The following is a 26,368-nucleotide window of genomic DNA, read 5'->3' as shown; positions in this document are numbered from 1 at the left end:
CACCCACGTTGGAATCTGTCCATGGTGCTGAAATGACTGTCGAGCTCGCCTGAGGATTTAACTCCTTCCTGTTGACAGTATAACTTAAGTCATATTTTCACACTGCGTGTGTAGATGTGCTTCTTCATCTTACAAACATTCATATATTAAGTTAAGACAACATCTTCTCTATTGTCGTTCAGCAGATACACTTCAGTACAACAGACCTGAGCCCCTTATATCAGTATCAAAATGATACAATATGGATTAAGTTACATATCAACAAAATAAGTTAAACATACCATTAATATCACTGTTGTTTACATCATTCCCACTTTAAGTCCCAATATGTTTCCTGAAGACTATAGCATTGGAATTAGTGATTTTCCGGCAGCAGTTGTTCTAGGCCACTCAAATTGCGCGCGCGTGTGTGTGTGTGTGTGTGTGTGTGTGTGTGTGTGTGTGTGTGTGATTAGAGATGCGGTTGCGTCACCGGCTCGGCAGCCGGGACAGATGACAGGCGCAGATGTACAGTCAAGCCAGCCAGAACAGAACCGGAAACTTCATTGTTTGGTCTTCAAAATAAAAGCAAGCCTGAGCTTAAAGGAACCATTTAACTGCTGATTTTACTCATTAGTTTCTCCTCTCTGGTTAACGGCCCTGGGGTGACATACATGCCTATACCAAATATAATTTAGGGGTGCATTACTCTGGATGATTAGACACTGGGACTGTGAACTGGAAACCTGTTACATTTAATAACAGCTGGTATCATATACAGTACATTACCTTGTTTTATTATTCCATCTTTCTCACAGCCTATGTCTGTGATACTTGGCCTGATGGACTATTAATAGTAAAACTTTACAGTAAGGTCATTTGGCTTGATAGCAGGGCCTGAAGCTGGAGGCCCCACTTTTCAAACTTTTTGTTGGCTCTGCCTCTTTTCATGCAGGACTGAGAGGCGGCAGTCCAAATGCCAAATCTCTGTCAATATAAGTTAACATGCATTTCAACCAAGTTGGGATTTTTTCAATTTAGATAAATCTATTTGATTAACCATAATCTGGGAACACAATTACGTTCACCAGGTGCAATAAAGTAATATTTAAGATTTATTGCTTTTTCAGCTTTCAATTTATATAGCCACACTTTTAAATGTTTACATTTATTTTGTTAATTTGGACATTACACGAGACTGCCAGTGGTTGTGTATTCAATTGAATTAAATTGTCTATTTAGATATTTATCTAATCACTTTATCCTATTTAAGAGTTAAATGTTGCAATATGTTCGTACAGATTTTATTTTGAAAGCCTTGACAGGAAGTCATTGTGTGAATTGTGTCTAACCTGTCGCTGGTGCTCCTGGCTCAGATACCGATCAGCAGTTGGCTTTGGTACAGCCGAGCCCTAACGCTCCTCACGCGGGGATGTGCCGTTCCGCACTGACGTCTCCTAGGGTGTCTTTGCATGCAAGTTATACGACCAGTTTGACATAATTAAGAAAAAAAGATGTCCGAATGTTTTTTGGAAATTACTGAATGTTTAGTGTGACAGCTTCAAGTTTGAGAAGTGGACCTGTTCTCGTGCAGGACGAGGCCAGTCAAAGCTGCCCTGCAGGAAACTCCAGATTTTTAACAGTGTACAGTAGCACCACGTAGGTTGAGTGAAGCGGCAGGATGAGACGAGGGGAAGAGGAACACGACTCGGACATCACGTTACCGTTTGTGCCGGCGGCGTGATTTACAGTTTTCCACCATGGAAGAGAAGTTCAATAGACTCGTCTTCATTCCCATTGCGGCAGTGCTCTTCTTAATGATCGGCTACCAGTACGTGTGCCCGGCGGACAGCAACACCTGCTACTTTAGAAGTGACGAGAAGGGGCTTTTCCAGCGGTACTCATCAGGGTTCGAGTTAGTTTACACAGAGGCGGACGAGGACCTACCCTCCAAAATCACATCCAAATTTAACTTCACGGAGCGGGACCTGGACAGGCACGTCGACTTCAACATCCGAGGAGATGATGTGATGGTGTTCCTCCACATTCAGAAGACCGGCGGGACGACGTTTGGGCGGCACCTGGTCAAAAACATCCAGCTGGAGCAGCCCTGCGACTGCATGCCCGGCCAAAGGAAATGCACCTGCCACCGGCCCGGTAGAGCCGATTCGTGGCTCTTCTCCAGGTTCTCCACAGGTTGGAGTTGCGGGTTGCATGCGGACTGGACCGAGCTCACGAGCTGTGTGCCTGTAGTGATGAACAAGAGGGAAAAGAAAAGTGCCCAAAAGAACAAAAGGTGAGGTGTGACGTGACCCTGCAGGACAGGTGTAGTCAATAAGTGGGCAGCCACTAGCTCATTCATAATCTAAAAAAATAAATCCCCCCCCCAAAAAAAACACTCATTCAACTTATTAACTCATTCACTCAGTCATGTGTTCATTTGCTTCTTCATATTCTCATTTACTAGGTTTTAAGTCTGTTAATTTACTCAACTCATTAAGTCACTAATTCACCTATTTATCACTTATAAAACTAAACTCATATTTGTATTAATTGATTTACTGGATCCTCTATAGACTCATCTTTCCACTCACTCACTCTATTCTTATAATGAAGTAATTCATTTAGTCAGTGGGTCATTGAACAAGCAAATTAAAACAAGGCAAATTACAGAACTACTGAGCGGTAATAAATCACAAAATACTTCTAAGTGTTAAAGAAGTTATGAGAGTGCACTAAACACAGAATCCTGAGTGTAATTGAAATGATTAGTCGATTAATTGATAAGTCAATTGACAAAAAGGAATGACAATTTTCATAATGGATTGTAAGTAGTTTATTGAACATACATAAGGGGGTGTCAGTAGATACAAGTGAGCTTTTAAGCTTCTTTTGCTTACCTAGAATAACTAAGTCATAAAGGTAAATGGATTTTTTTTTTTTTTTTTAACTGTGTAGGTTGTGGCACCAATTTCTCACTAGCTTTCAGTTTCCTCCAAAGCTACTCTCTTGTTGGCATGTAATGCAGAGTATACAGTAGAGCTGTTAAAGCTGCAGTGTTAACATGCACACCACAAAGTATGTCCACACCAGCAGCCGTCTCCCCAGACACATTCGGAAACAGCCAGCAGACAGGCCGCCACCTCAAGGTCTGTTTCAATTTCCTGTAATTACAGCACCAATACAGCTCATCTTAAGGGATTAAATCACTTAAGAAGGGCAGGGTCCTCTGAGGTGTTCCGCCTGCGTGTTTGAGCCAATTTGCCTTGCAGTTGGTCCAGAGAGCAAATCTCCATATGTTACAGAGAGCAGTTAAAAGGGGACGGAAGGCGCCTTTCAAGAAGCCTTCCAATCCATTAACTGTCCTCTGTGGCAGCCATCAGACTTAATTGAACGCTTTTAAATAGTTTTGAAGAGGTGCCTCCAAGCCATATCAGCACTATGAGTGAGTCAACAACACCCCAGTCAACACTTGTCAGCTCAATAGTCGGGGGGAAAAAAAAAAAAAAAATCAGCATTCATTAACATTGGCACTTAGCGGTGTACAAGGCTGATTGCAAGGCTGACGTGAGTTGGCTTCATTTTAAAAAAGATGCAGCGATTTTCCCACTATTAAGTGTCGATTTTTAGATGAAGGGAAGTGTTTATTAGAGGGTCATGTTTCCGCTCAGAGCTAATAAGCGGTGAATGAACTCTTGTGGGTGTTAACTTACATATTTGTCTGTGGTTTATCACAGCAGCAGACACAATCTGATATAATATGATACTGCACCAAGTGATCTTGAAGAGTACTCACTGATAATGCGATACTTTATTGATCCCTGTAGCAAAACACTATTTTCTGGGAGGTCAGAGGTCATCACAGCTACTGAGCAGCTTTAGGGATTTCAGCGTCTTGCTCAAAGACACATTTGTATCGGCTGTGTTTAATGGCACTGATTAAGATGTTGAAACGTGCATATGTTTGACATTAAACTTTTGTCGTGATCCATACATTCTTTAATTCCTCAGGTATTACAGTTGACCAGATGTAATATACTGTACATATATATATATTTGGAGGAGGGTATCAAAATGTGAGCACCATGACTCATAACTCAATCTATACCTGTGAATTTGTTGGACAAGTTATGAGTCATAACTCACTCAACAGCCACAAATCTGTCACATGAAGATGTCATTACCCAGGGATAATGTCTGGTCGATTGATTATCTGTCCACACAGGGAAATAAAAATATAAAAAAAAATAAGTTTAGGGGACCGCATGGAAATAGAAGGACAAATTTAATGAAGCACTCCTGTCGTTTTAGATTAAAACTGCTGAATAAAGACAAGCCAGAGCTTATTCTGCACTTGATGATGTGTTGCCACCGGGTTTTAACGTTGCGGTTTTATCAGACCTGAAAGGCCCTTGTCCTGTCACTTCGGGCGATGTAGCCCTTCCATGATGGACTGTGACGCACAGGATGAGTCTGTGCATGTGTATCTGGATTTGGGCTAAGACAAGTTACTGCCCAGTGTAATATTAATATTTAATGCTACTCTCATCTATTCTGTAAGATGTGTGTGTTTCGGCCTGTTAAAGAGAGAGAGAGATTAGTTGTTTTTCCAATATAATCCCCATTGCTTTATACTGTACTTGGTACCTGGAGTCCAGACATAATCATTGAGTATTTCAGGCTGAACCAATTCTATGTATTTTATAAAGCACTCAAAATGTTTTTTTTTCCTAATCTGATTGCAAAACACAAACACAATCCAACTCAGTAATAGCATGCTTTGAAGGATGACTCTCGTCTTATACAAGTCATATGGGAATGCAAACAGTCAGGGATCAAACATCATGGGAATGGATGACGCCCACATCTATCTTAAAGCTACATCCTGCCGGGTGTGATGTAGTTTGCAGAGAGAGTCTTATCTCAGTCCTCAGATCCTACACTACTTTATTTAACCCTTGAGCACAAGATATAAAATATGGCATTCCTACAAATCCCTTCCAAAGAGTACATTTACTCAAATGCTGAACTTCCATTTTCTGCTACTTTATACTTCTACTTCACTACACACTAAATGCAAATGAATGCACGTTTCCATCCACTTCTGTTATGTGAATATTAGGTGTTTTGCGCATCAAGATAAAACAGCTTGTGGCGCTAATTCTCCAGTTGTGTGCCATTAAAACATTGCAGAAGAACAAGGCCAAGATGGCGTGAATAAATAAGCAGCAGTAATACCTAAAGTTATGGAAAACAATGTGGAAAACATGATGGAAATAATGTCTTTCATGTATTAATGGGAGGAGGGTTACAGTCTCCTCATTACTCCACGTTTTTGTCTGCCGTCATTTTTCTTTTTTTACTCTTCATTGGAGCGAAGGCTTGAGTATGAACTGAATATTTTTTACTGTTTTTGAAGGGGTTGGGTGGAAAAAAATAATCAAAAATCATATGTATCGTGATTTGTTTTGTGATATATATATTTTTTTTAACAATGATTCACCTAAATATTTTCTGTTTCTACGGTACCGCCGACGGTGACTACGTCATATCCGTTTTTAAGCAGAAAATCCATGTTATGTACTTCTATACAAATGAAATAAATGTCAGACTGACTGACATGTGATGTGCATTCATTTTAGAAAACAATTGGTTTTTAGAAATGTCTCATGATATATTGTCTCTAGAAGTGTATTATTCAACTTTTGTTTTTGGTAAAGAAGGAAAAGTACTCCTATAAATACTCAATACTATTGAATCGCAATACTAGAATCACAATAAATAAAAATCCCAATACAAATCGAATCAGCACCCTTGTATCCTGAAAGAGTCGACTCGGGACAAAAGCATATCGTCCCAGCCCATAGTATAACTACAGATACATGCATAAGAATAAATACCAAGAAAATGAGAGAATTATCACTAATTAGCTCCTTGGTTCCTAGACCAGGGGTGTCAAACTCGTTTTTGTTGATGGGCCACCTGCCCCTAATTTGATCTCAGGTGGGCCAGACCAGTGAACCACTCCAGAAAGTTTCTCGTCAGCTTGATGTTGGAAAACGCAAGTTGCTTCTGCTACGACAGTGTTTTAAGGCTGTTGCAGGAAAAATAAATGTTACGGACCCGGGAGAGCGGAGTAATATTCTGAGAAAAAAAACTCTGAATCTTTAAGATTAAAGGGGCGTCTGCCTTTTCCTCTTTCTCTGTTCCTCCAACAATGCTTTCCTAGCTTTCTACTTCTTTTTTGCCGGCTCAGCCATGACGATAGTGTGAAGAACTCCATCGCTACCTTGTTAGCCGGTTCCTGAATGGGTGTATGTGTGCAGTGCCATGAAGCAATTTGTTGCATCGCGAGACCTGATATCATGTGATACTTCCTGACGTGAGGCCGGCGACTCGCCAGCCGAAAGTTGCAAGGGTGGTTTTTCAGCTCACAGGTGCTAGGGGGGAGCGAGACGACCACCATTCAACTCCAAAAAAGTCATTCAATGACTCCAAAGCTGTTCAGTTAAGGTAAATTAAGCTAAAAAAAACAAAAACAAAAAAAAATGCATAGTTCCCCTTTAAATTCAGAAATTTACGGAAAAAGAACTCAGATATTCTAGGGAATTAAAGTGGTAAATTTGGAATTGGAATTAAATACTTCTCTGCAATTTTCACTCTTTGCAAAGTCACCCAGTGGGCCTGATTGGACCCTGTGGCGGGCCGGTTCTGGCCCACGGGCCGTATGTTTGACAGCCCTGTACTAGACGATTTGACATAGCGACCAATTTCAGCTAGTGATGCATTATGGGAATTGGAGGCATTGCATTAATAAACCTTTGTCTAATCAGAGCAATTGGTTGAATTTAGCTCTTGTTTAGAGGACAATTTGATCACAACGCAGCACATTTATATACCGATAACCATAGTGAGGTTTGTAATTCACCTCCTGTAGGCATTTCCTTTGTTTGCTCTTTTTTTCCTTTATCCATTCACTTTTGACTTAACATAAGCAGCACATACTGCATTAACCTCCATCGATCCATCCAACCTCCTTCTGTTGGGCATTTTCGCCCTTAATACGCAAACTTCAGTGGGGAAGATGTGGCCGGTACAAGTACTTATTGATGGGCACACCATCGGTCAGAGGCTCCTGCAGGGCTTTGCACACAGCATGAAGCCACAGCATTCACATCACAGCGGGCTACAAAATTGCTGTACAAGCGAGACATAAAACCTCTTTCGATTGCCGGGCTGCCCTGTTCGTCCTCGCCAGCCGACCTCACACTGAGCAGTCAGAGAGTGTAACCTTATTACTGACCTCATTATTTCAGATTAGAGCAAAGAATGCAGGCTGGCCAACACACAGATCAGCCTGAGTCTAATTAGCCCAGTTCCTTCTAGACACAGTTAAGGTGGTTTAAGCTATTCATTTGGCAATGGCACCCTATTGCTGGTGACGGCAATGACACTAAAGGCATTAAAATATGCAAAAATATGCAGAAATATGCAGGAAGTTGACAAGGTTTAGTAGACACACAGGGATGGTGAGAAAAAGATGATTTTATCAAAATGCAGTTTCCAAGATATAAAAGTTTTTTTTGTTTTCGATTGCTATACCATGTTTCACCGACATACTTAGTAGACTATAAGGGCAAAAAACATTTGGTTGCAAGTTTTGACATTAATCTCCCCTTGCAGTCACAGTGAGTCAGTTTAATTCCTCTGAAATGTCTGCATACGGCTCTCTTTAGCAGAGAGGGATGTATATTATTGAGAAAATGTGTTCAGTTTGAAGCAGAGTGTAGTTCTGAAATGCCTTAGGCGTAATACTGCCCTTTTACTGTCAACGTTGCTTTTGACTGTAATGTCAGTCTCGAAGCTTACACATCAAGTTAATTCAAACTGCTGACAGCCCCACATTGTTGTATAAACTCAATGTGACAAGAACGCTGATTGACAAAAAAAAAAAAAAAAGACCTTCAGTCCAGAAGTCATACAAACTGCTCCCAGTGGATCTGCGATGCCTTAAAGTGAGGACTATGGGACTTTTGAGAAAAGAAATAGCCCACACATTTCCTCTTATTAAGGAAAAGTTGAGTTTATAAGCAGTAAAACGTTCCCTTGCTCAATTCAAAACACTAAACAGCTAATGTTAGCAAACTGTAGGTAAATACTGCAGTATGACAGACACTACCGAGTCAGCGGGCTAACTTTATGACTGCTCCACAGGTGCTACCGTTATGCACGATTTCTGCGCTTCCAAGTGTCCGCGTGGCCAAATTGAACTTACATCATAAGACACACCTCTTCGTGGGGGTCTTGTGTGTCGAGATTTCGGCTGTCCCTGCACTTCTGTAATTTTCTAACAATGGGGATGGGAATGGAGAACTTTGAGGAGCTGCTGGTTTGCCATGAGAGAAACCCCGCACGTATAAAAGACGTATAACGTATAAAAGATCCAAACATTTCCTCGTCACAGTTCCGCTTAAGCTCTTGTCCGTGCAACCGTCCACGAGGAAAGCGCAACTCAGGCTTTACAGTACTGTTAACTAAATGCTACACAGTAACATTACGCATTATCCTATCACTAGCCAAAAAGTTACATACAGTAGTCTCACTTTAAGGGAACTAAAAGAGGCAGAAGGTGAGTTGGATTCTGTACATTTTAAGAGACAGTTTGCATTTCACTCAAGTTCTGATTTGTCACTTCTTGTGGGTGGAAAGTACCTGACACTAGAGTTTTATTTTTGGCAAAGGGTAAATGTACGGGTCTTTTGGGAGATCCTATGCTGCAGCATGATGCTGTGATGTAGCCTGATAAAGCATGAGTCTCTTCAGGTAGCATTTAGCAGAGATGGGGACTCGAGTTTGAGACTCGGACTCGAGTCGCACTTAAGTCACACACACAGTGGCTTCAGATTCGACTCGAACTGAAGATGAAGAAATCTATATTTTAAGGAAACGTCTGATAAATGTTATTCCCCTCCCTGTATGACCTACAACCTACCTACGTAACACGTAATACACAACGTATCTGCTGCCTGCGGCCACATGAGAGAGGAAAACAAACATGTTGACCGCACCAGCAGACAGCTCAAAGACTTGAGCGTTGACTTGGACTCTAGCTCAGAGACTTGAGAGCATCTCTGGCATTTACAGTAGTTGTAGGTTTTGTCAATACTTCCTATCCTTACACAACATACTTCCTATCTTTACACGACACTCTATGGACGAGGCCAAGGGAATGACTTCAAATGTTAGCCAATGAGGTACGTATAGACGTTAAGTGTGCTCATTCGTGTGCGTTACAGTATGTCTCTTCACACTTACGACACAACATATCCTCACCAGCCTGTCGATGACGTCCGGCTGAATGTATATCACCTTTTGCGTGACTTGGCATATTGTAATTTATGCCACAGTCTGCCATTATCATGGGAAATGTGACCCTGATCAGGTGTCTTACAGCAGAATGGTGATATTAGCAATTTGACATTGGTACCAAAGTGCCTCTAACCTGTGTGCTATATATCAACCTGTGTGCTTGCAATAAAGAAACCTAGCTAGCCTGGGTCTATCCAAAGGTGAAAAATTACTCAACGTTGTTTGATTAAAGTGGCTATATGTAACTTTCAGTTTGTGTTGATTTCAGCGGCCCCTTTGGACAAAAGTGGTAGTGTTTTTAACACACTTGCTGTCGTAAAGGTCTAGGACTTAGCTTTACGAGAAGGTCTTAATCGTTGCGATGAATGAAGACAGAAAATCATTAATTTACAATAAGAGAATACGTTACAGACGCATTTCATATGTTAGTGTGTGTAAGTGTTGCATACGTTAACTTAGCCTACTTTGGATGTATCGTGACCTTTTATAACGTTATCACTGTCACTGTGTTACGAGCCAAAGCAATAAGAGTTTGTTGTAGCAACCAACGTAATAACTGAGATCGATATAGTGCATTTCATGAAACCCAAGGACGCTTTGCACGTAGTACAGGGGGACAAGGGAAAAGAAAATGGTAGGCAACACAAGCACGGAGTACAAGGAATAAAACGTCTGCGCTAAATGGAAGGGGGGCGTGATTTAATGTCGGCTACTGACGTACAACCACATCGCGCACCGTTTTTATTTAGTTATTTTATGATGAAATAGACATATCACATACCTGAGGGCCAATCTGGGGTGGGTTTTGAATCTTTACAATCCCGTAATTGTCTCCATCTGTTGAAAGCCCAACCGAGATTGATTCGCGTTTTCGCCCGTTGTCTTTCACTTTCCCTTTAAGCTTTTAGTTGTTCTTCGTTTATTTCCTTTTTTCTGTGATGGTCCTGCCCCAGTATCAGCCATGACTACAGCAGATAACTTCTAAAAATAAATAAAATACAATTCGGCCTACATAAAGAAATCTCCTGCTACCGTTTACTTGTCTGGATACAATAACAGAGGCTTTTCCAGTGTTATCCCGAAATCTGTGACCCGTCAGAATGTGTTACTGTAGCGCCGTCTACCTGCCGTAAATCAATCTGTGACTTTGTGGGAAAAATCAGACCCGGCCAGAGGAATTAATAAAAACTATATAAAAATAGCGTTCTTTTCACCGTTTCCTGTTATAAGTCATTAATGATCATCAGATGGAAAATTACACAGTTTCAGAAACATTTAAAAAAAAAAAAGTTACATAGAGTCACTTTAAAACACAAATATAAAAACATTAAGTTGTGGTTTTACAGGAAGTTATGTGCTGGAACGTTTTCCTGGCAGAGCACAGTGACTCCCTGGAGGCTAAGCTAAGCTAATTGCCTGCTAGCGCTAGCTTCATATGTAGCAGACAGATATGAGAGTGGGATCGATCTTCTCATCTGACTCCTAAGTGAAAGTAAACTGTTCCTTAGTGAATTTTCTCATTTGGAGTCTTACTATCATAGTTTACTATTAGCTTATTTTTGCTTTCAAACTGACATCACCTGCATCGTTATACTTTGACTTTCTACGGTTATGAACTGCTTTCTTACTCCAGAATGCAATTAAACAATAATTTACACCCTGCACATGGTTCATTTTTAGCATTTGACAGATCCCTGATGTGTATGTCATTGAACCACCCATATTTAAAATCTGCATTTAAACTTAAAGCAAAAGAAAATTACAGCAAATGCATGTCTGTGCAGTCTATTGCATGAGTGTGAATTCAATAATGAACAGATAATGATTTCCAAACCAGCAGTGGTGGATTTTGATGTTCTGTTTACAGCTCGTGTTGACACACTTATACAGGCGGCGAGGTCTTGTAGGAAAATTCCCAAATATCCCGCTAGTAATTACCACAGGTTCCTACGTGAACACGTTTTGTATTTGGCAGCATATACAACCAACGCTTGATCCTATATTCCACTGCACAGGTTTTCAAAACAAAATCAAAATGGGATTCAAACATAATCTGGTTATCATCATCCCAGGCCTATTTTCCTAGTTTTGTCATTTTGATGATTGATTGCCAACAAAATGTCCTTGCTTACTTCACTTATAATGGCTTAGCATCAAATACATATGAGAAAATGTCTCGTAGTTATGACTTAATATCTCCAAATTATATTTCTCAAAATGTTCTCTCAAATTTGTGAATGTTTCTCTTATCTTGTGAAAGAGAGGAGATAAGAATATCTCTAAAATGCATTTTATAATGAAAAAGGTAAGGTGGTGGATTTGTTTTTCCAGGGGTAGATGTGGACAGGTTCCATTGTGTGTGTTGATAGAACACATTTTAATCAGCTGTTAGAAATGTGCTGCTGGCATAATGGAGCTGCAAAGAGCTCAATATTTTAAAAACAAGCAATGACCAGGACTAGGTCATAATGCTTAAGGTATCCTACTTTGAATTCCTTTATTAGGATACATTTCTCTTAAAAAGTACAGTGGAATATAGGATCAAGTTACTCATACACAAAGTCTGTTGTTTCTGTTATATCAAAACCCTCAGAGCACTCCCTTCATGACAGTGAGCAGCGTGTTGCTTTCTTGTGAGAAATGTGAGATATTCAGAGGATCTTGGTAATCTCCACACTCTTTAGAGGGATTAGGGGCAGTCGAAGACAGGTTTTATTATACAGGGGAGGAGGAGGGGGGGGGATTAATCCAGAAGTCCAGATTTATATAGAAACCTGTCGACTGGATTTAATATATATATATATATATTTTTTTTTTTTTTGTGTGCGTTTGTTAAAAGAGAGAAACCATCACAGGGAGGAAGTCTCTGCTAGACAGATCATTACGTGTTATCCATCAAACTGCCTCTTGCTTTCTGTTTTGTGCCGTCAGACTTTTTGTAGGATGGACGACGGATAAGTCATTGTGGAATGAAACTGTTCAATTGCATGGGAAACGCATCAGATTCAACAATATGTCATCTCTCTTCTAGGTGAACCTTATATAAGTGGGATCTAGCATGCTGCACCTTACATTTAATTTACAGAGTAATTATCCTAATAAGAAGGAGGACACAAGCTGTAAATCACTCACAACTTTCAAAGAGTCCAAGGCAGCAATAAAAACATGCAGCACTGTTGGAACTGTTGGAATGTGTCTTCACATATTGCTCAAAAGTGGATTGCCTTTCAGAAATCTCTCAGTAGTTTGTGTGGGTAGATGTGACCTTTGCAGAGTACAGTCCCCCATTTATCCTTTCCATATCTACATGGACCTAGAGGACTGGCTGACACCTCACAAAGCTGCAAAGATTAAGATGTCAAGGAAAGGTTAAGGCTAAGACGATAAAGCTGCACACGCCAGGTTGTTTTGTGCGTGGATGTACACTACGCTCGTCGTGGGTGTTGTTAAAAACAAAATGAACTCTGGTAAGATGTAGCTAGCTGAAATGCAGCCAGAGTTTAATAAATACAGATGGATGATTCTGTCCTTGGAAGAAGAGTTTCTATGCAAAGATGATTTTTTTAAACACTCCATAGTTTAATTTGTTTCAGTGAATGTTGGCTGCAGCTCCTCCCATAGTCTATCACATAGTTTACAGCAAAACCATATCTCACACCCTCATTTGCCCGGACACCTCGTCTTTCCGGAAGCGCTCTCGGCTCTCTCGTCTCCACATCAGCATCTCTGGGGCTTTTCCTTTAATCGCCCAAAATAGCATCTCATATCTGCAACCAATGAAGATCATAGTGCAGCACCAGTCTCCTTGTTCATCATTTCTCTCCTCACACTGTGCTTTTGTGGAATTTATCGAGTGACGTAACCTGCCGATATGCCCTAGGACTAGACTATGTTGTGGAGGGAAAGGTGTGCTACTGATAGGGCTGGGTACTGAACTTTGATATTTTAAGTTCCCCGAGCGCATTTCCTCCCTAGTATTGAAAATGCCTCGTCATTCAATAAATCTCATCAGTGTCAGTGAGCAAATAAGCATGCAGCATGCTTGTACAAAGATCTGATGATGCTGGTGGTGCAGGTAAAACGCTACGTTACGCACAGAGACTACAGTTTGCGTCACATAGTTGCAAAAAAATTAAAAATATAAATGATTTGTACTAATGTGTAATGCTGTAATTCAAAATCAAAAAAAAGTAGCGTTCACGAACTGTTATTGAATTCACAGTAGCAGTTCGATACCCAGCCCTTGCTATTGACCATCATTATGGGCTAAAGTGTTGTAGTTTGTTTGTGTGTGTGTGTGTGTGTGTGTGTGTGTGTGTGTGTGTGGGCGCGCTTGTTGAATAGTGATCCCGCTGTGTGCAGTTGGGGATGGGGACTCATTTTGCTTGTAAGTGGCACACAAAGATTAAATTAGTACAAGAGAGAGAATCAGATGAGTGAAAATGGATCCCACTTGACCTCTTGTTCTGGATTCTTGATGACATCCCCTTTAACATGCAGACTAATTGCCAGCCTCATTTACTTTTTGGGAATTTGAGCCCCTCTGCTGTGTTTTATAGCTCTTCCCATTTGTATGTAGTTACCCATTCACTCACAGTCAAGTTGGCTAAGATGAAGATCAAACCAGGCCAATATTTTATCTTGTTATCCACAAAAGCCTTGCAGCCTGAAGCTGTGGGTCGTAAAACTAAAACTGATGCTGAAATGCTCCATAGAGTTGAGGTGAACTGCAGAGTCAGGTGATAATTCTCCCCCTTCCACATACGCATTTGATCCATTGTTAGGATTATTGTACAGTGTAGCTTTAACCCTTAGAGAACAGACCTCCTGCCGTTAGAGGTCCGTGGGAGATCGTTGTTTCCATGATGCTGTTTAAATCAATCTAAAATAAAGACCATAACAGCTAGAGCATTCATTCTTTTTGCAGCAGAAAGCTAAGGCTTCCGTCATTCACGTCTTTGTACGCTTGTAATGATGTCATAGCGTTACGTAACGTCCGGTACAAAACCACAGGTGGACTGTTCTATCGCAGATGAAACTATGAAAACGGCTTTACAATCTGCTCATAAAAAATGAGCATATCTCAAAAACTTAAAAATGTTGAAGGAAGTCCGAATAACTTCTGGAGTTTTAAGACATTTTGTTCATGTTTCTACATTTAGAAATCTTTTGGATCAATATGCTTTCTGTGTTTATTTAGGAAAATGTGATGAAACCACTTTTATTTTATTTTTTTTATTTAAGACACAATTTCACTACTTTTATTATTTATTAGGGTTTATTGACTTACAATCTTTTTGCTGAGCTTGTACTGATTTTAGGGATTGAGGCATTTGAAGATACTCCAAGAAATGAAAAAAGTTGGTTCAATGGGTTTAACACATTTATTGACTTGAATACATACATTTACATTCAAGATATTTTTTACAGCGTTTGAGTTGCTGATGGGTTTATTATCTTGTGTTGGATGTGAGAAGTGCATGTGAAGCCGTCTATTTAAAAGTAATTTCTGTTCTTCAGATAACTGCCTCTTGAAGGCGATGGTTAAGGGGTCCCTTGTGGGCACAGAAACACCTTTAAAATGGATCTGCTCCAACTGTGCGAGTTATCAACACCCTGACTTCAGTGTGAAATCGATGTGCAGTCCCGTGCTTGTTTTCAAACTAGCTCCTTCTCCCAACTTGGCTGATAGAAACAGCTTCCAAAGCGATACTTCATTGACGGCGCACGTTCGAACAGTGGGAGGGAGGGGGGGTGGCTGGAGCAGTGAAACCACTCTCCAGAAACACCTCAACTAAAAGCCAACATGATGTTTTTTCAATTTTAAAAATGTGATATAAATAAGATTGTTGTCGATCCAGATCCTTTTTTTTGTATGGGCTGCTTCTTCAGCAGCATAAATAGCCTCCATCAAGGCTCTCATCATAAGACTTGACTGTGTCCTTGATGGGAGTGAGTGAATTAACAAGGCCGATATTGATCTTTTGCTGCCAGTTTCCTTTGTAGCTTTTTTGATGGTGATTTAGAGAGTGAAAGAGAGATAATTGGGGAGAGAGACAGAGAGAGGGCGATCAATAGTTTGCAGGTTTGCTGTATGGAGGAAGGTGACAGGCAGCGAGAAGGGCATTAACGAGGCTTCGGATTGATCACTAGCTAAATGTGACAAGCTGATTTAACATTTTAGCATTTGGAACAACCATGCATGATTACACACAGTGACACATGACCAGGCTATTATGTGACAGAATCAGTGTCTTGTACATTCACTCAAAATCTCTCTGAGAACATTACATTTTGGCCCCGATCAATCAGGTATCCGAGAACATCGGAAATTGTTCCCACTTTGTCCTGTTCAGGCCTGAAAGACTTTAAAGCCATTTAGCGCATTAGTAAAGAGCTTAGGCACTGGCATGGAATAAACCGGGCGCAGAGGGCAGATGACGTTTGAGAGAGATGGATGTTAAAAAAAGGGTTGTTTTAGCGCAGGAAAGCCTCAACCAAAAAACAGTTATAGGCAAAATGGTCTCAGCACTTTCTTTTTTGGAGATGCAGGGATCTGACAAGAACACTGGAGAGTTTAGAAACACCAGGACATTTAAAGCTGCTATGATCAATATTTTTTTATATCAATAATAGATCAAATTACTACCTGTGATATGAAGGGGCTCACTTTTGGTTACGGACCCACAGAGAATTATCACCTGACACTGCAGTTCCCCTCAGCTAGGAGTTTTAGCATCTTTAAGCCAATTGTTTTTTTTTATTCTCACCACTCTCATCAGCGTTGTTCCAAGACCCACTGTACAATACGTTCCAAGCATCAAACAGCAGACAGAGTTAACAACTAGCTAGTGAAGAGAGCTGCAACAATTCCAGATTTTGCTGTACAATACATTTTCAGTCAAATTCAAAAATATTTATTTATTTATTACTTTTTAAAACAAATTAAACGTTTGAATGAATTCCAGGATACATCTTTTGGTTATATCACTGTTATGTTATCCAGATAATGTAACAACACAAGTACACAGCCTATGAAGTAATCAACACCTCTTTATTGTCATAAGACATTTTCTCTAACTGTATCCCCCCCTCGTCATTTTTGTTGCTATGGACGTGTATAGGGTCAAGTGCCAACAACTAACAATATAAATAATAATACAAATATATAGTCCGACCAATAATCACTTATATAATCAGAATGTGGCCTATCTAAACAAAATCAACGATTACCAGTCCCACGCCTTAAGAACTTAGCTAATGTTAGCAGTTAATTGCGGTTAAACAATGAATCCGCGATTATGTAAAAAAAAACAAAGAAAAAAAAAAATGACAATTCTGTAAGAAATGTTACAGGCCTACTCGTAAACATAGGCTACTTTTTGCTAACATGTTAGCCATATCAGTGATAATATGTCAGTGGTGTTTCCAGCTTGTTTTCTGCCCCCAAGTGGACAAAAAAAAGCAATTACAGGTTTAGGAAGACATTCCATTTTTGAGTGAAATGTTTCTATTGAAAAGCACTTTGGACACGTTTGGATCAGAATGTACCTGCAGAGCACCTCCTACTGGTGATGCCACGAGTGTTTTCGACCCTTAGTAAATGCTGCATAAGAAATCCTCCATTCCTCCAACAAGTAATTATTCTTGACCTTCTTAATCTGACTCTGCCTCTGTCCCTGACACGGGTAAGAGGAGAGCTTTGACATTTGCTGCTCTTTGTCAATAGGTCACGATGAAAGCACAGATGCAGAAAGGCAAGGCGGGGGGGTTTGCATGGACATTTATTGATCTGGCTGTCTCGCGGTTAGATGTACAGATAGATGATAGGCACAGCGAGGAGGATAAGACTAAGCAGTTTTCCAGGAATAACAACAAAGGCCGCTTTGTGTGTGTGTGTGTGTGTGTGTGTGTGTGTGTCTCCATCTAGTGCTGTCCATATAACCCGGTGAAGATGGCAGTGTAATTCACTTAGCTTCCACTGTGGAAGGCCATTATCTCCGGGTGGTGGGCCTTGTCTGCGGGTCTGTGCTATCGTGATATCATCATGGCACTCACTTAAGCATATATCACAGCTGATTGATATCTGCTGTCTGGCAATAATTGCTAAATTGTCGACCTTTTAAAAGGCTGTTTGGCTGTGCACTCTTTGCACTGTAACACAACTTACCTCTCAGTCAATCTAATTTCGCAGTTTGGCTGTGAACTCGAAACAATCACAGCTGTACTGATGCTCCCATTGTGAAAGGACCAGTTTTCACATCTAATATACAGCAGATTTAGAACGAAAGGACTTAACTCATGGCAATCAATGCATTTTAACAAAATCAATCACAAAAATCACACATTATACCGTCCTTAAACATAGTGGGATATATATCAAAGTATAAAATATATTGTATGGGCTCAAAAACAAGACAATATTTTTCTACTTGGAAATACATTTATAAAAGTGTGGGCGTCTTGTATTCCAACTTCTAGACTTTTAAATGTCAATATACACACCAGCAGATGCTGCCAAATAGCGATCCACCTGCCAGTGAGAATGGCCTTCTATGGGACAAACCGGTGGAACCAGAGCATGGGAGCGACAGTAGTGGGAGTAAACCGAACTGCGGCGTGGGCCTCATATTTCTGTCCTAACGAGAGAGTAGCAACGACCCAAGCGGGAGGCATTTTGTTTTCTGTCTGACCTGAGCCCAACGCAGTTATTGTAAACCGAAGCACTGAGTTTGTGTTACGCTGTCTAGAGTGTGTCTCGCGATGCATATTCAATATCCATCTCTCTCTCTGGGGACGCTGAAGCTGTAGTTGCTGAAGCTGTGTAACAGCTGGCAGAAATTTCGATATGAGATGGATCGCCTAATTGCTATTAGGAATAGGCCTACCAGTAGACTACCATACCATAACATTATATTAAGCTTAATTTAAATGAGACGGTTTCATCTGAAAGCTATTGAAAACATGATTTTATTTAAAAGATGTCAATAACAGCGGCCGACCTTGGTTTATTCAATGTGTTTTTTTTAATCATTTTCGAATAAAATGTATCTTTAAAAATGTTTTCAAAAATTTGTCTTATAAAAGGGGTGGGGTGTCTTATAATGAGGGTTGTTTTATAATCCTAACAATACGGTAAGCATTTATTCCAAGAATGACTCTTTCTGTGAACAATTCTGCCAGCAGAATGAGAAAAATCTACTGTATCATCTACTCATCAAGAAATGACTGCAGTCAAGGCTTTGATGCAAGTGAAGCTTTTTATGACAGACTTTCCTTCTACTCTATCCTTTATAAAAAAAAAATGTAATCAGGAAGATAAGCTTTTTCTTGAACTATAAATAATTTAAGTAAGGTAAAAAAACAACATAACTTACTGAAAACAGAGTTTTTACAACAGGCAGGTAGTCCAAAGTGGCAAAGGTAAGGAGTCCTCATCAAAAGTAGCAGGAACAGCTAAGATTGCAGCAAACAACTGATGGACAGGTACGCTGAGGAGCTGATGAGGGAATGTGGAGCAGGTGTGCAGGTGTGTGTGGAGTTCAGGTGTTGTTGAAAGGTGGGAACACACTGGGGACAACTGCTGGACAGGGAAGGAATTACACGTTCCGAAATGACAGGAGATATTAGGGAGTGTATGGAAATTATTAGGGGGGGAAGAGCTGGTCAGAAAGAGGGGTGAGATTTTTCTCTGTTTTGCTTTATTTTTTGGCTGGGTGTTTTTCTTTTCTTTCCTAAATGGATATTGTAATGCAGCCTTCCCTTGTGAGATTTATTTTATAAAAAAATAGATCAAAACAGGTGCAACAAAAATATGGCTTTCATGTGTGCCTCTAAAGGTGTGTTTTGCTGTATGCAAAGGACAACAATGATGTCTGCATAGGGCTTTATTTTCTTATCATAATCATTTAAAGTAGCTAATAGGACCAATATTGTGTTCAATTTGAGAAACAGAAGAGATGTCATTGGACATTAACTCTGACAAAGAGGAGCAGCAGGACTGCACTTAATGTGTCATAGAAATATAATATGATGCAAGTTCAGCATCACAGATTGCTGACTGTTCTATTAATCAGTGTTGACTGTGGTTGTTTATAGTTTAGACATAAGTTATCAGACTGTTTATGGGAAAAAGGGAAAAGGATCACGCAATTGAGCAGCATTGCTGTAAACTGTCCTTGATCTGAATTCTTTATTTAGCTGTTGAATGAAAGCTCCCAGAAAATAAACTGCAGCCCTGAGGAATGAAAGAAATAAAATGTTCAGCTTTTTATTTGGCCTTTATATTTGGTTTTTGTCTCTGACATCACGAGGTCATGGTGATCTTTGCGCACAAGATGACTATTTTCCATTTCGCTTTTATCTATGTTGTTTTTTTTTTTTGGAAAAAAACTTTTGCAAATTCTCCCGGCGCTGACTCCTTCACTCACCTTAGCTCACTGTTATGCCGGTCATCTCTGAACTCAATAGATAAGAGTGAAAAGCTGAGTTTGTTGAAAGGTTTTTCGGGCAGCTGTGTTACAGCAGTTTTTGAAGCGCCGTTCTTGGCAGATCAGAGCCATCCAGAAACCCGAAAGGTGCTGGAGACGGAAGAAATCTCATTACCAGAGGTAGGCAGGAGCAAATTGGTGTGACAAAAACAAAAATAATTGCACATCTGCAGGATATTAAATGCTATACCTGCTAGGTTTGCATTGCTTTCTATGTCATTATTCTCTAACATCCTCAGACGCACTCGATGATGTTTTTCATTTAAACCCTAATCACATTGGTGCACTCTATATACTTCCAGCGCTGTGGTGTTTCTACCTGTTCATATTTCTTTTTTAACTGCAGCAGGATATGAGAAATTTGATGTATAGTTCCATCTTCTACACAGTGTTAAAAATGTAGCTTGTGGTGTTTTGCCAGACAGTTTTTTTCCCACCTTTGTGTCATTTACTGCACACACATCTAAACATAATACTTGTTATTTAGTTAAAGATGTTTTAAAAAAGAATGCTGGGGTGATAAGACTGAAATAAAATTCATATTATCCATACAAAGGTAACACTAAGCTTACCGCCTCTTTGTTCCAGCTTAATATTTAGCGTACAGACATGAGAGGGGTATCAGTCTACTCATAACTCTATTGTACGTGTCCACTGTCGGGCGTCATTTTCACACTTCACGTCATTGTCTATGTGAGTAGCCGTGCAATGCATTTCGGGGCGCAGAGTCGCCTGCTCCTCATTTGCATAAAGTTGAATCCATGCTACTTTTTGCAAATGAGGAGCGTCTAGCTCGATCCCAAAATTCCAGAAGTCACAGAAAGACAATCTGGACACAATGTCGTTGAGCTAAATGCGCGTGCTAGACGCCTCATCTTATGGATCTCTTTATCTGTCTCTGCAGGAACTTCTACTACATCACCATGCTACGCGACCCCGTGTCACGCTACCTCAGCGAGTGGAAGCATGTGCAGCGCGGGGCCACCTGGAAAACCGCCCTCCACATGTGTGACGGCCGCTCGCCCACTCAGGACGAGCTCCCCACCTGCTACAGCGGCGAAGACTGGACCGGCGTGCCCCTGGCAGACTTCATGAGCTGCCCGTCCAACCTCGCCAACAACAGGCAGGTCCGCATGCTGGCCGACCTCAGCCTGGTGGGCTGCTACAACATGTCGACGGTGAGCGAGCTGGAGCGCGGCCGCGTGCTGCTCGCCAGCGCCAAGGCCAACCTGCGCAACATGGCCTTCTACGGCCTGACGGAGTTCCAGCGCAAGACGCAGTACCTGTTCGAGCGGACGTTTGGCCTGCGCTTCATCCGGGCCTTCACGCAGATCAACAGCACGCGTGCCGCCAGCGTGGGCATCAGCGAGAAGGTGCGCTGGCGCATCGAGGGGCTGAACGCCCTCGACGTGGAGCTGTACGAGTACGCCAAGGAGCTGTTCCTGCGGCGCTACCAGTACAACCGCCAGAGGCAGCACCGGGAGGAGCGTCTGCGGAGGTGGCGGGAGAGGCAGCAGAGGCAGCGGCTGCACAGGCCCTATCTGGCCGAGCTGTGGAGACTGGCAGGTGGGGGAGGGGGGGGAGAAGTGGGGGGGGGGGAAGAAGAGCCGGTGAAGGGGCTAGAGGCGGTGGCCACTACAGAGGACTACAGCAGCCAGGTAGTGAGGTGGTGAGGGGGGGGGGGGGACAGGAACTGAAAAACACCAATGAACTGACTGATTCATTGTGCTTTACTCTCCTCCCGGTCTGTCCTCCGCTGTGAAGCTGCCAAAAATCCTCCTGCCTCGTCATGGCCTCATAGCTCTTTGTTGGACTGCCGAATGGTGTCTTAATATTTATGATGGATGTATTTGTCATGGCAACATAAACATTTTGTATTTTTCTTCTTTTTCTAATGGCTTATTTTGGCACTGCAGTTGTGACTTGTATTTATTTATTCGTTAGCAAGTGCTTTGAATGTCCTCAAAGCAGAGAAAATGTTTCTTCAATTTCGCTAATAATTAGAGCTGGGAAAAATAACTGGGAAAAATAACGTGCTTCATGAGGAAGGGTAATTTTAGTCTATTTAAAAAAAAATGGAGGACTTGAAGGATCCTCATCGTCATGTTTGTGATCTAGCGCCGTGTTGATCAGTGAAATCTTGTAGTTACTCTGTGGTGTTTGGCTTCATAAGAATATCAAAGCACAAACTTGGCAATAGTCTGCAGTGTGTTTGTCCCCCCTCTCCCGACTGATTAAGCTGCAAGCTACAGAAAGGCAATTTCTCGCAGGAAATGTGTCCAATAAAAATATGCAGCATCCATCCGTCATGTAAATTTGTCCTTGATGGACTCTCTGTCTGGTACGCATGTGTACGTGAACGTGTTCTACCTTGCTCCTTTTTTCACAGCATGTTCTCACCATAAAAATCTGAAATCTTCATGCGGTGTGCCAACTTCTTCCATATCCACACACGCACAGACACACTGACGCACAAGGAGGAGAGCTGCGGGCCTAAAAGACAGGCTGTCAGAGCCAGTTTCAGCGCTCCTACATCACAGAGAGAGAACATTGGTATTTGCTCCATTAGGGCATTGATCACGGGCTCTTTGCTTCCAAATTGATCATTTAAAGTTCAATTGACCATGACTCTGGCGCAGCAGAAAATAGAAGAAACCAATTGGCTTGCTGAATGCTTTTTCCTCCATAATCTGACAAGCATACAGTACCTTGTTCCATTTGGGATCCGCTAGAAAAACAATATTTCAACACATTCCTACAGATGTGTAGGAATGTGTTGTGATGTTAGGTGCTGGAATGATTCATATTAAGGTCCCATTTCTCAAAAAAAAAGCCCAAATCGTGGCTGCGATAAGCACTTCCCGACCACTCGGCACAGACGTTTTGTTCATGGGAAGGAAAATGAGGATGAGGAGGAGATCAGTCAGGAGGCAGAAAAGGAAATGGCTATATCCACGGACCAAAATAGCCTCTTCATCCCTAGCTGCAGGCTCTATTCTACTTGCACAGCATGTAACAGAGAAAGATTAGAATTATGTAAGCCTTTGATAATTACGCTGTGTTTTACTTCTCTGTGGACTCATGCACAAAGAGAAATGACAGACACCTTACAAACGTTACATTAATTCCATTTTAAATCACAAGAATCTTTATTATTTGACACAGCTTAGTAATTGTTTTGAATTGTGAACTGAACCATAAAACCAGGTATTGCAGCAGAGTGACATTTGGTATCCAGGATGAATCCGTTTGCAGCGAGTGACAAATAGTGTAACAGCTTCCTTTATCTACAGATGATGTCTCTCTGTTGACAGGGAGTATTTGTTCCGGGACGTTTGTGTTTGATGAAGATAAACGGATGTGTTTTTGTTCTTAAAGTTTTTCTCTTAGTAGTAAAACATTTCAACCCGTTGGTTCTTCTGTCGTCAGCTGACTCTGTCCAGCAAAATAGAAAGCGGTATACAGTATGCTTTCAAAACGAGGGATGTGCTGCCTGCCTTGTTAGTTCATGGGGAAGGTGCATGCATCTGCAAAGAGAACTCAGCTAAGTGTTTAGACACAACCTCAGAGTCTTTCACAGATGAGCAGCTGCAGGAGGTCGGCTGTAAAATCATTTGATCACACTGTTGGGGAGACAAACGCAGCAAACCGTGATGATTGATAGTTCTTTTTTTTGCTACAATTTAAAAATGTCCATCCATTTCCAAAGTATTGGGGGACTAAGGAAACGCAAGAAAAGAAAGAAAAAAATAACCTCTCTCAAAGTCTTTTGTGTCGATAATTTTTTTTATTGCATTATAAATATAACTCTGTCACAAATACAGAGGTAACATAACAATTTGCTGTCTAACAAGATGACACCTCTTATGAATTTTTAACAAGACAAAATAATGTCAAGCTAATGATGAGCTGCTATAAATCTCTACATGTCTCCAACCCTCAATTTTAGTCTCAGCTTGCCTCCACTTGAACTCTGGAGCGGTTTGTTTTCAGTCAGAATGCAATCGACCCTACTATCAATACCAATTGGCTCACGCATTGCCCAATATATGGATGGCTGGATAGATAGGACATATCTCATGATGATAGTCTCCGACTGCAAACTCTTAGGCAGCATGTCTATGTCTAAGAATGATCCTGCATCAGGACATTGTTTTGTAGTCACAGTCTAGACGCATGCTGGAAATGGATATTTTGTTAATTTAATGAATCACATAAATGTAAAAAAAAACAATTAGTAATACTGGTGATCCATAATAAAGAAAAAAAAAAGAAAGAGGAAGAAGCGTTTTGAGGTGAATCTTCCTGGTAATATTTCTGACCAATGAAAGAACAGTTTGCTCGCACATGGCATTTGTTTACAACTTTTGGAACCACTCTTGAACGAAACAAAGGGGCAAATTCAACAATTGCATCAAATTAGTTCCTGAATCGGAACAAAGCAAACAAACAGGTCTGAAAACACAGACTATTATCAAGGTTTCAAATAATATAATCTATTATATTGTTAGTCAGGTAAATTACAGTATACTCACATGTGGACAAAGGGTAGAACTTAACATGCACTTCTTACAGCTTAGTTTTAGGCAATTACATTTCAGGGTTTGACACAATTATTTTGTCTCTTGGAAGCACCAAATGACGAAACCCCCACTGTCATGCAGCTTTCCCGACATCGAGTCGGAGTGAGTAAGCTTACTGTGTGTCCACAAAGTGAGTCAAACGCAGATGAAAGAACAGTCAGGCGTTGGACAGTCGCCAGTCATGCGGCCGGCATGTCACGGCGTGCCTTTCTAAAGACGGCTTGGAGCAGCGACCTGAACTTGGTCAGCCAGTATTCCCAGTGAAAAGTACTGAGGAAGGCCATCCTGAACTTATCACCTGAAAGAGTGTACAGAGCCAGGTTGAAAAAGGTGTTGAATCCAGCCAGAGGCCTGGAGATAATATACGCTGCATGCACGATGTGCTCCACCATGCACGCCATCCTTCGAGTTTCTATCCGCAACACACGCAAGATGTGATATGGCAAGAAACACACCACAAACACCACCACGATCAGCACGGTCACGCGCCGTGCTCGCATCCGACACGGACTGGTTGTGTAAGGCCCTTTGGCCAACTGTTTCACTATACCGATGTAACACATGAATACCACCACTAGAGGGAGTAGAAATCCGAATGCAGTAAGCAGCCGGACATAACACATACTTAACATGTTACTAATGTTTATGGTGCTAGCAAAGTCTAAGCAGTACGTCTTGTTGTTGCGCTGCTCTAAGGATATTATCGTCAACATGGGTGTGATTTCAGCAGCTGCGATGATCCAGACGGCTGAACACGCAATTATACCCCAAAACTTTTGCTGCACCTGCGCTGCCCTCAGAGGCTTGATCACCACCACATAGCGGAAAACGGCGAGACATGTCAGGAAGAGGATGCTCGCATACAGGTTAAAATGAAAGCCAAAGCGCACAAAACGGCACATGAAGTCGCCGAGTGTCCACGATTCCCCGTTGCTGTAGTAGTAGACTAGGAAGGGCATGCTGAGAACATAGAGGAGGTCAGTCAGTGCCAGGTTGACCATGATGATGCTGTTGCTCTTCCAGGGACGCAGCTTTGTCACGTAAATGCCAATGGAGGTTATGTTGCCCATCAGGCCCACGGTGAAGATGATGGTGTAGGAGACAGGCAGGTAATATCGTTTTATCAGTTGGTCCACGTCGGTGCAGTTGGGATGTTCCATGGCTGAGTCCTGTTGAGAATCAAAAGCAATTTTACAAACCACATTTAAAAAATAAAACTCTGAGAAGAGGGAGCTAGCCAGAGTCGTAGTTAAAATTGCAGACAAAGATGTCATGTCCTTGTTTCTTGGGATTTTTAATGATCCAAGAAGTTAAATGCTACAGCTACCCACAAATTACACTGATATTTCTGGACTCAAGATATTAAAATTTGACTGTGTTAAGTCAGTTTGAAACATAATTTAAATCATCGTTTGGGGAGATAGAAAAGCACAGGGAAAAAAAATGAATAAAATAAATATATATATAAATCTAACACTTGAACACATACATTAATTTAAGATTAAAAAGTGCAAACATTTCTGGCTAGTCAAAAGTTTTTCAGGGGGGCCGATCTATACTGTAGGGCTTTTTGACAACTAGAAAGATGTATTTTACATGTGTTCTTTACTAAGGTATAAAAAGCTGCTTGATAAATGACACTTATGAAACTTAAACCCTGTATTAAATGTTTTTTTATGGCCACCTGGGGGCGTAGACACAATGCTAACATCACCATATGGAGTCGATATGACGAACATATCTGGGACCTTCAAATGCTCGATTATTTTCACCAGCTTGTCGGAAAATTTGACAGTGGATTTTTTGGAGCTTTTTTACTGGGAATACAGTATCTGCCTGCTGCGACTGCTACATGTATGAGAGCAGTGAGAATATACCAAAACATTAGCTGTACACGCTAAGACCAAAACAATGAGCTGAAAAATGCTGAAATGCTCCGTATGCTGA

The 26,368-nt window shown here is 41.1% G+C and overlaps 2 protein-coding genes across 2 annotated transcripts; one reads left to right on the top strand and one right to left on the bottom strand.

Moving 5' to 3' along the window:
* The first annotated feature begins 1,411 nt into the window (after positions 1-1,411).
* On the top strand, positions 1,412-21,511 carry LOC144512857 (heparan-sulfate 6-O-sulfotransferase 3-B-like). Its single transcript, XM_078243813.1, has 2 exons — positions 1,412-2,275; positions 20,743-21,511. The coding sequence occupies exons 1-2, from the start codon at positions 1,740-1,742 to the stop codon at positions 21,509-21,511; spliced, it is 1,305 nt and encodes a 434-aa protein (XP_078099939.1). The 5' UTR covers positions 1,412-1,739.
* Positions 21,512-23,613: 2,102 nt separating this feature from the next.
* On the bottom strand, positions 23,614-25,695 carry LOC144512883 (2-oxoglutarate receptor 1-like). The gene has a single exon (XM_078243847.1). It carries the CDS (start codon positions 25,693-25,695, stop codon positions 24,601-24,603), a length of 1,095 nt encoding a protein of 364 aa, XP_078099973.1. The 3' UTR covers positions 23,614-24,600.
* Positions 25,696-26,368: the final 673 nt, after the last annotated feature.

Source organism: Sander vitreus, chromosome 24 (genome assembly GCF_031162955.1).
Source record: "Sander vitreus isolate 19-12246 chromosome 24, sanVit1, whole genome shotgun sequence".
NCBI classification, from domain to species: Eukaryota; Metazoa; Chordata; class Actinopteri; order Perciformes; family Percidae; genus Sander; species Sander vitreus.
Note: the sequence above shows the minus strand (reverse complement) of the source record. Positions and strands in the feature narration are given on the sequence as shown.

What these genes read in the sequence shown, in the direction of transcription:
- LOC144512857 (XM_078243813.1), top strand. Translation starts at nt 1,740, where the DNA reads ATGGAAGAGAAGTTCAATAGACTCGTCTTCATTCCCATTGCGGCAGTG. An exon ending in AGTGCCCAAAAGAACAAAAG is followed by an intron (nt 2,276 to 20,742) that starts GTGAGGTGTGAC and finishes CTGTCTCTGCAG; the next exon opens with GAACTTCTACTACATCACCA.
- LOC144512883 (XM_078243847.1), bottom strand. Translation starts at nt 25,695, where the DNA reads ATGACATCTTTGTCTGCAATTTTAACTACGACTCTGGCTAGCTCCCTC.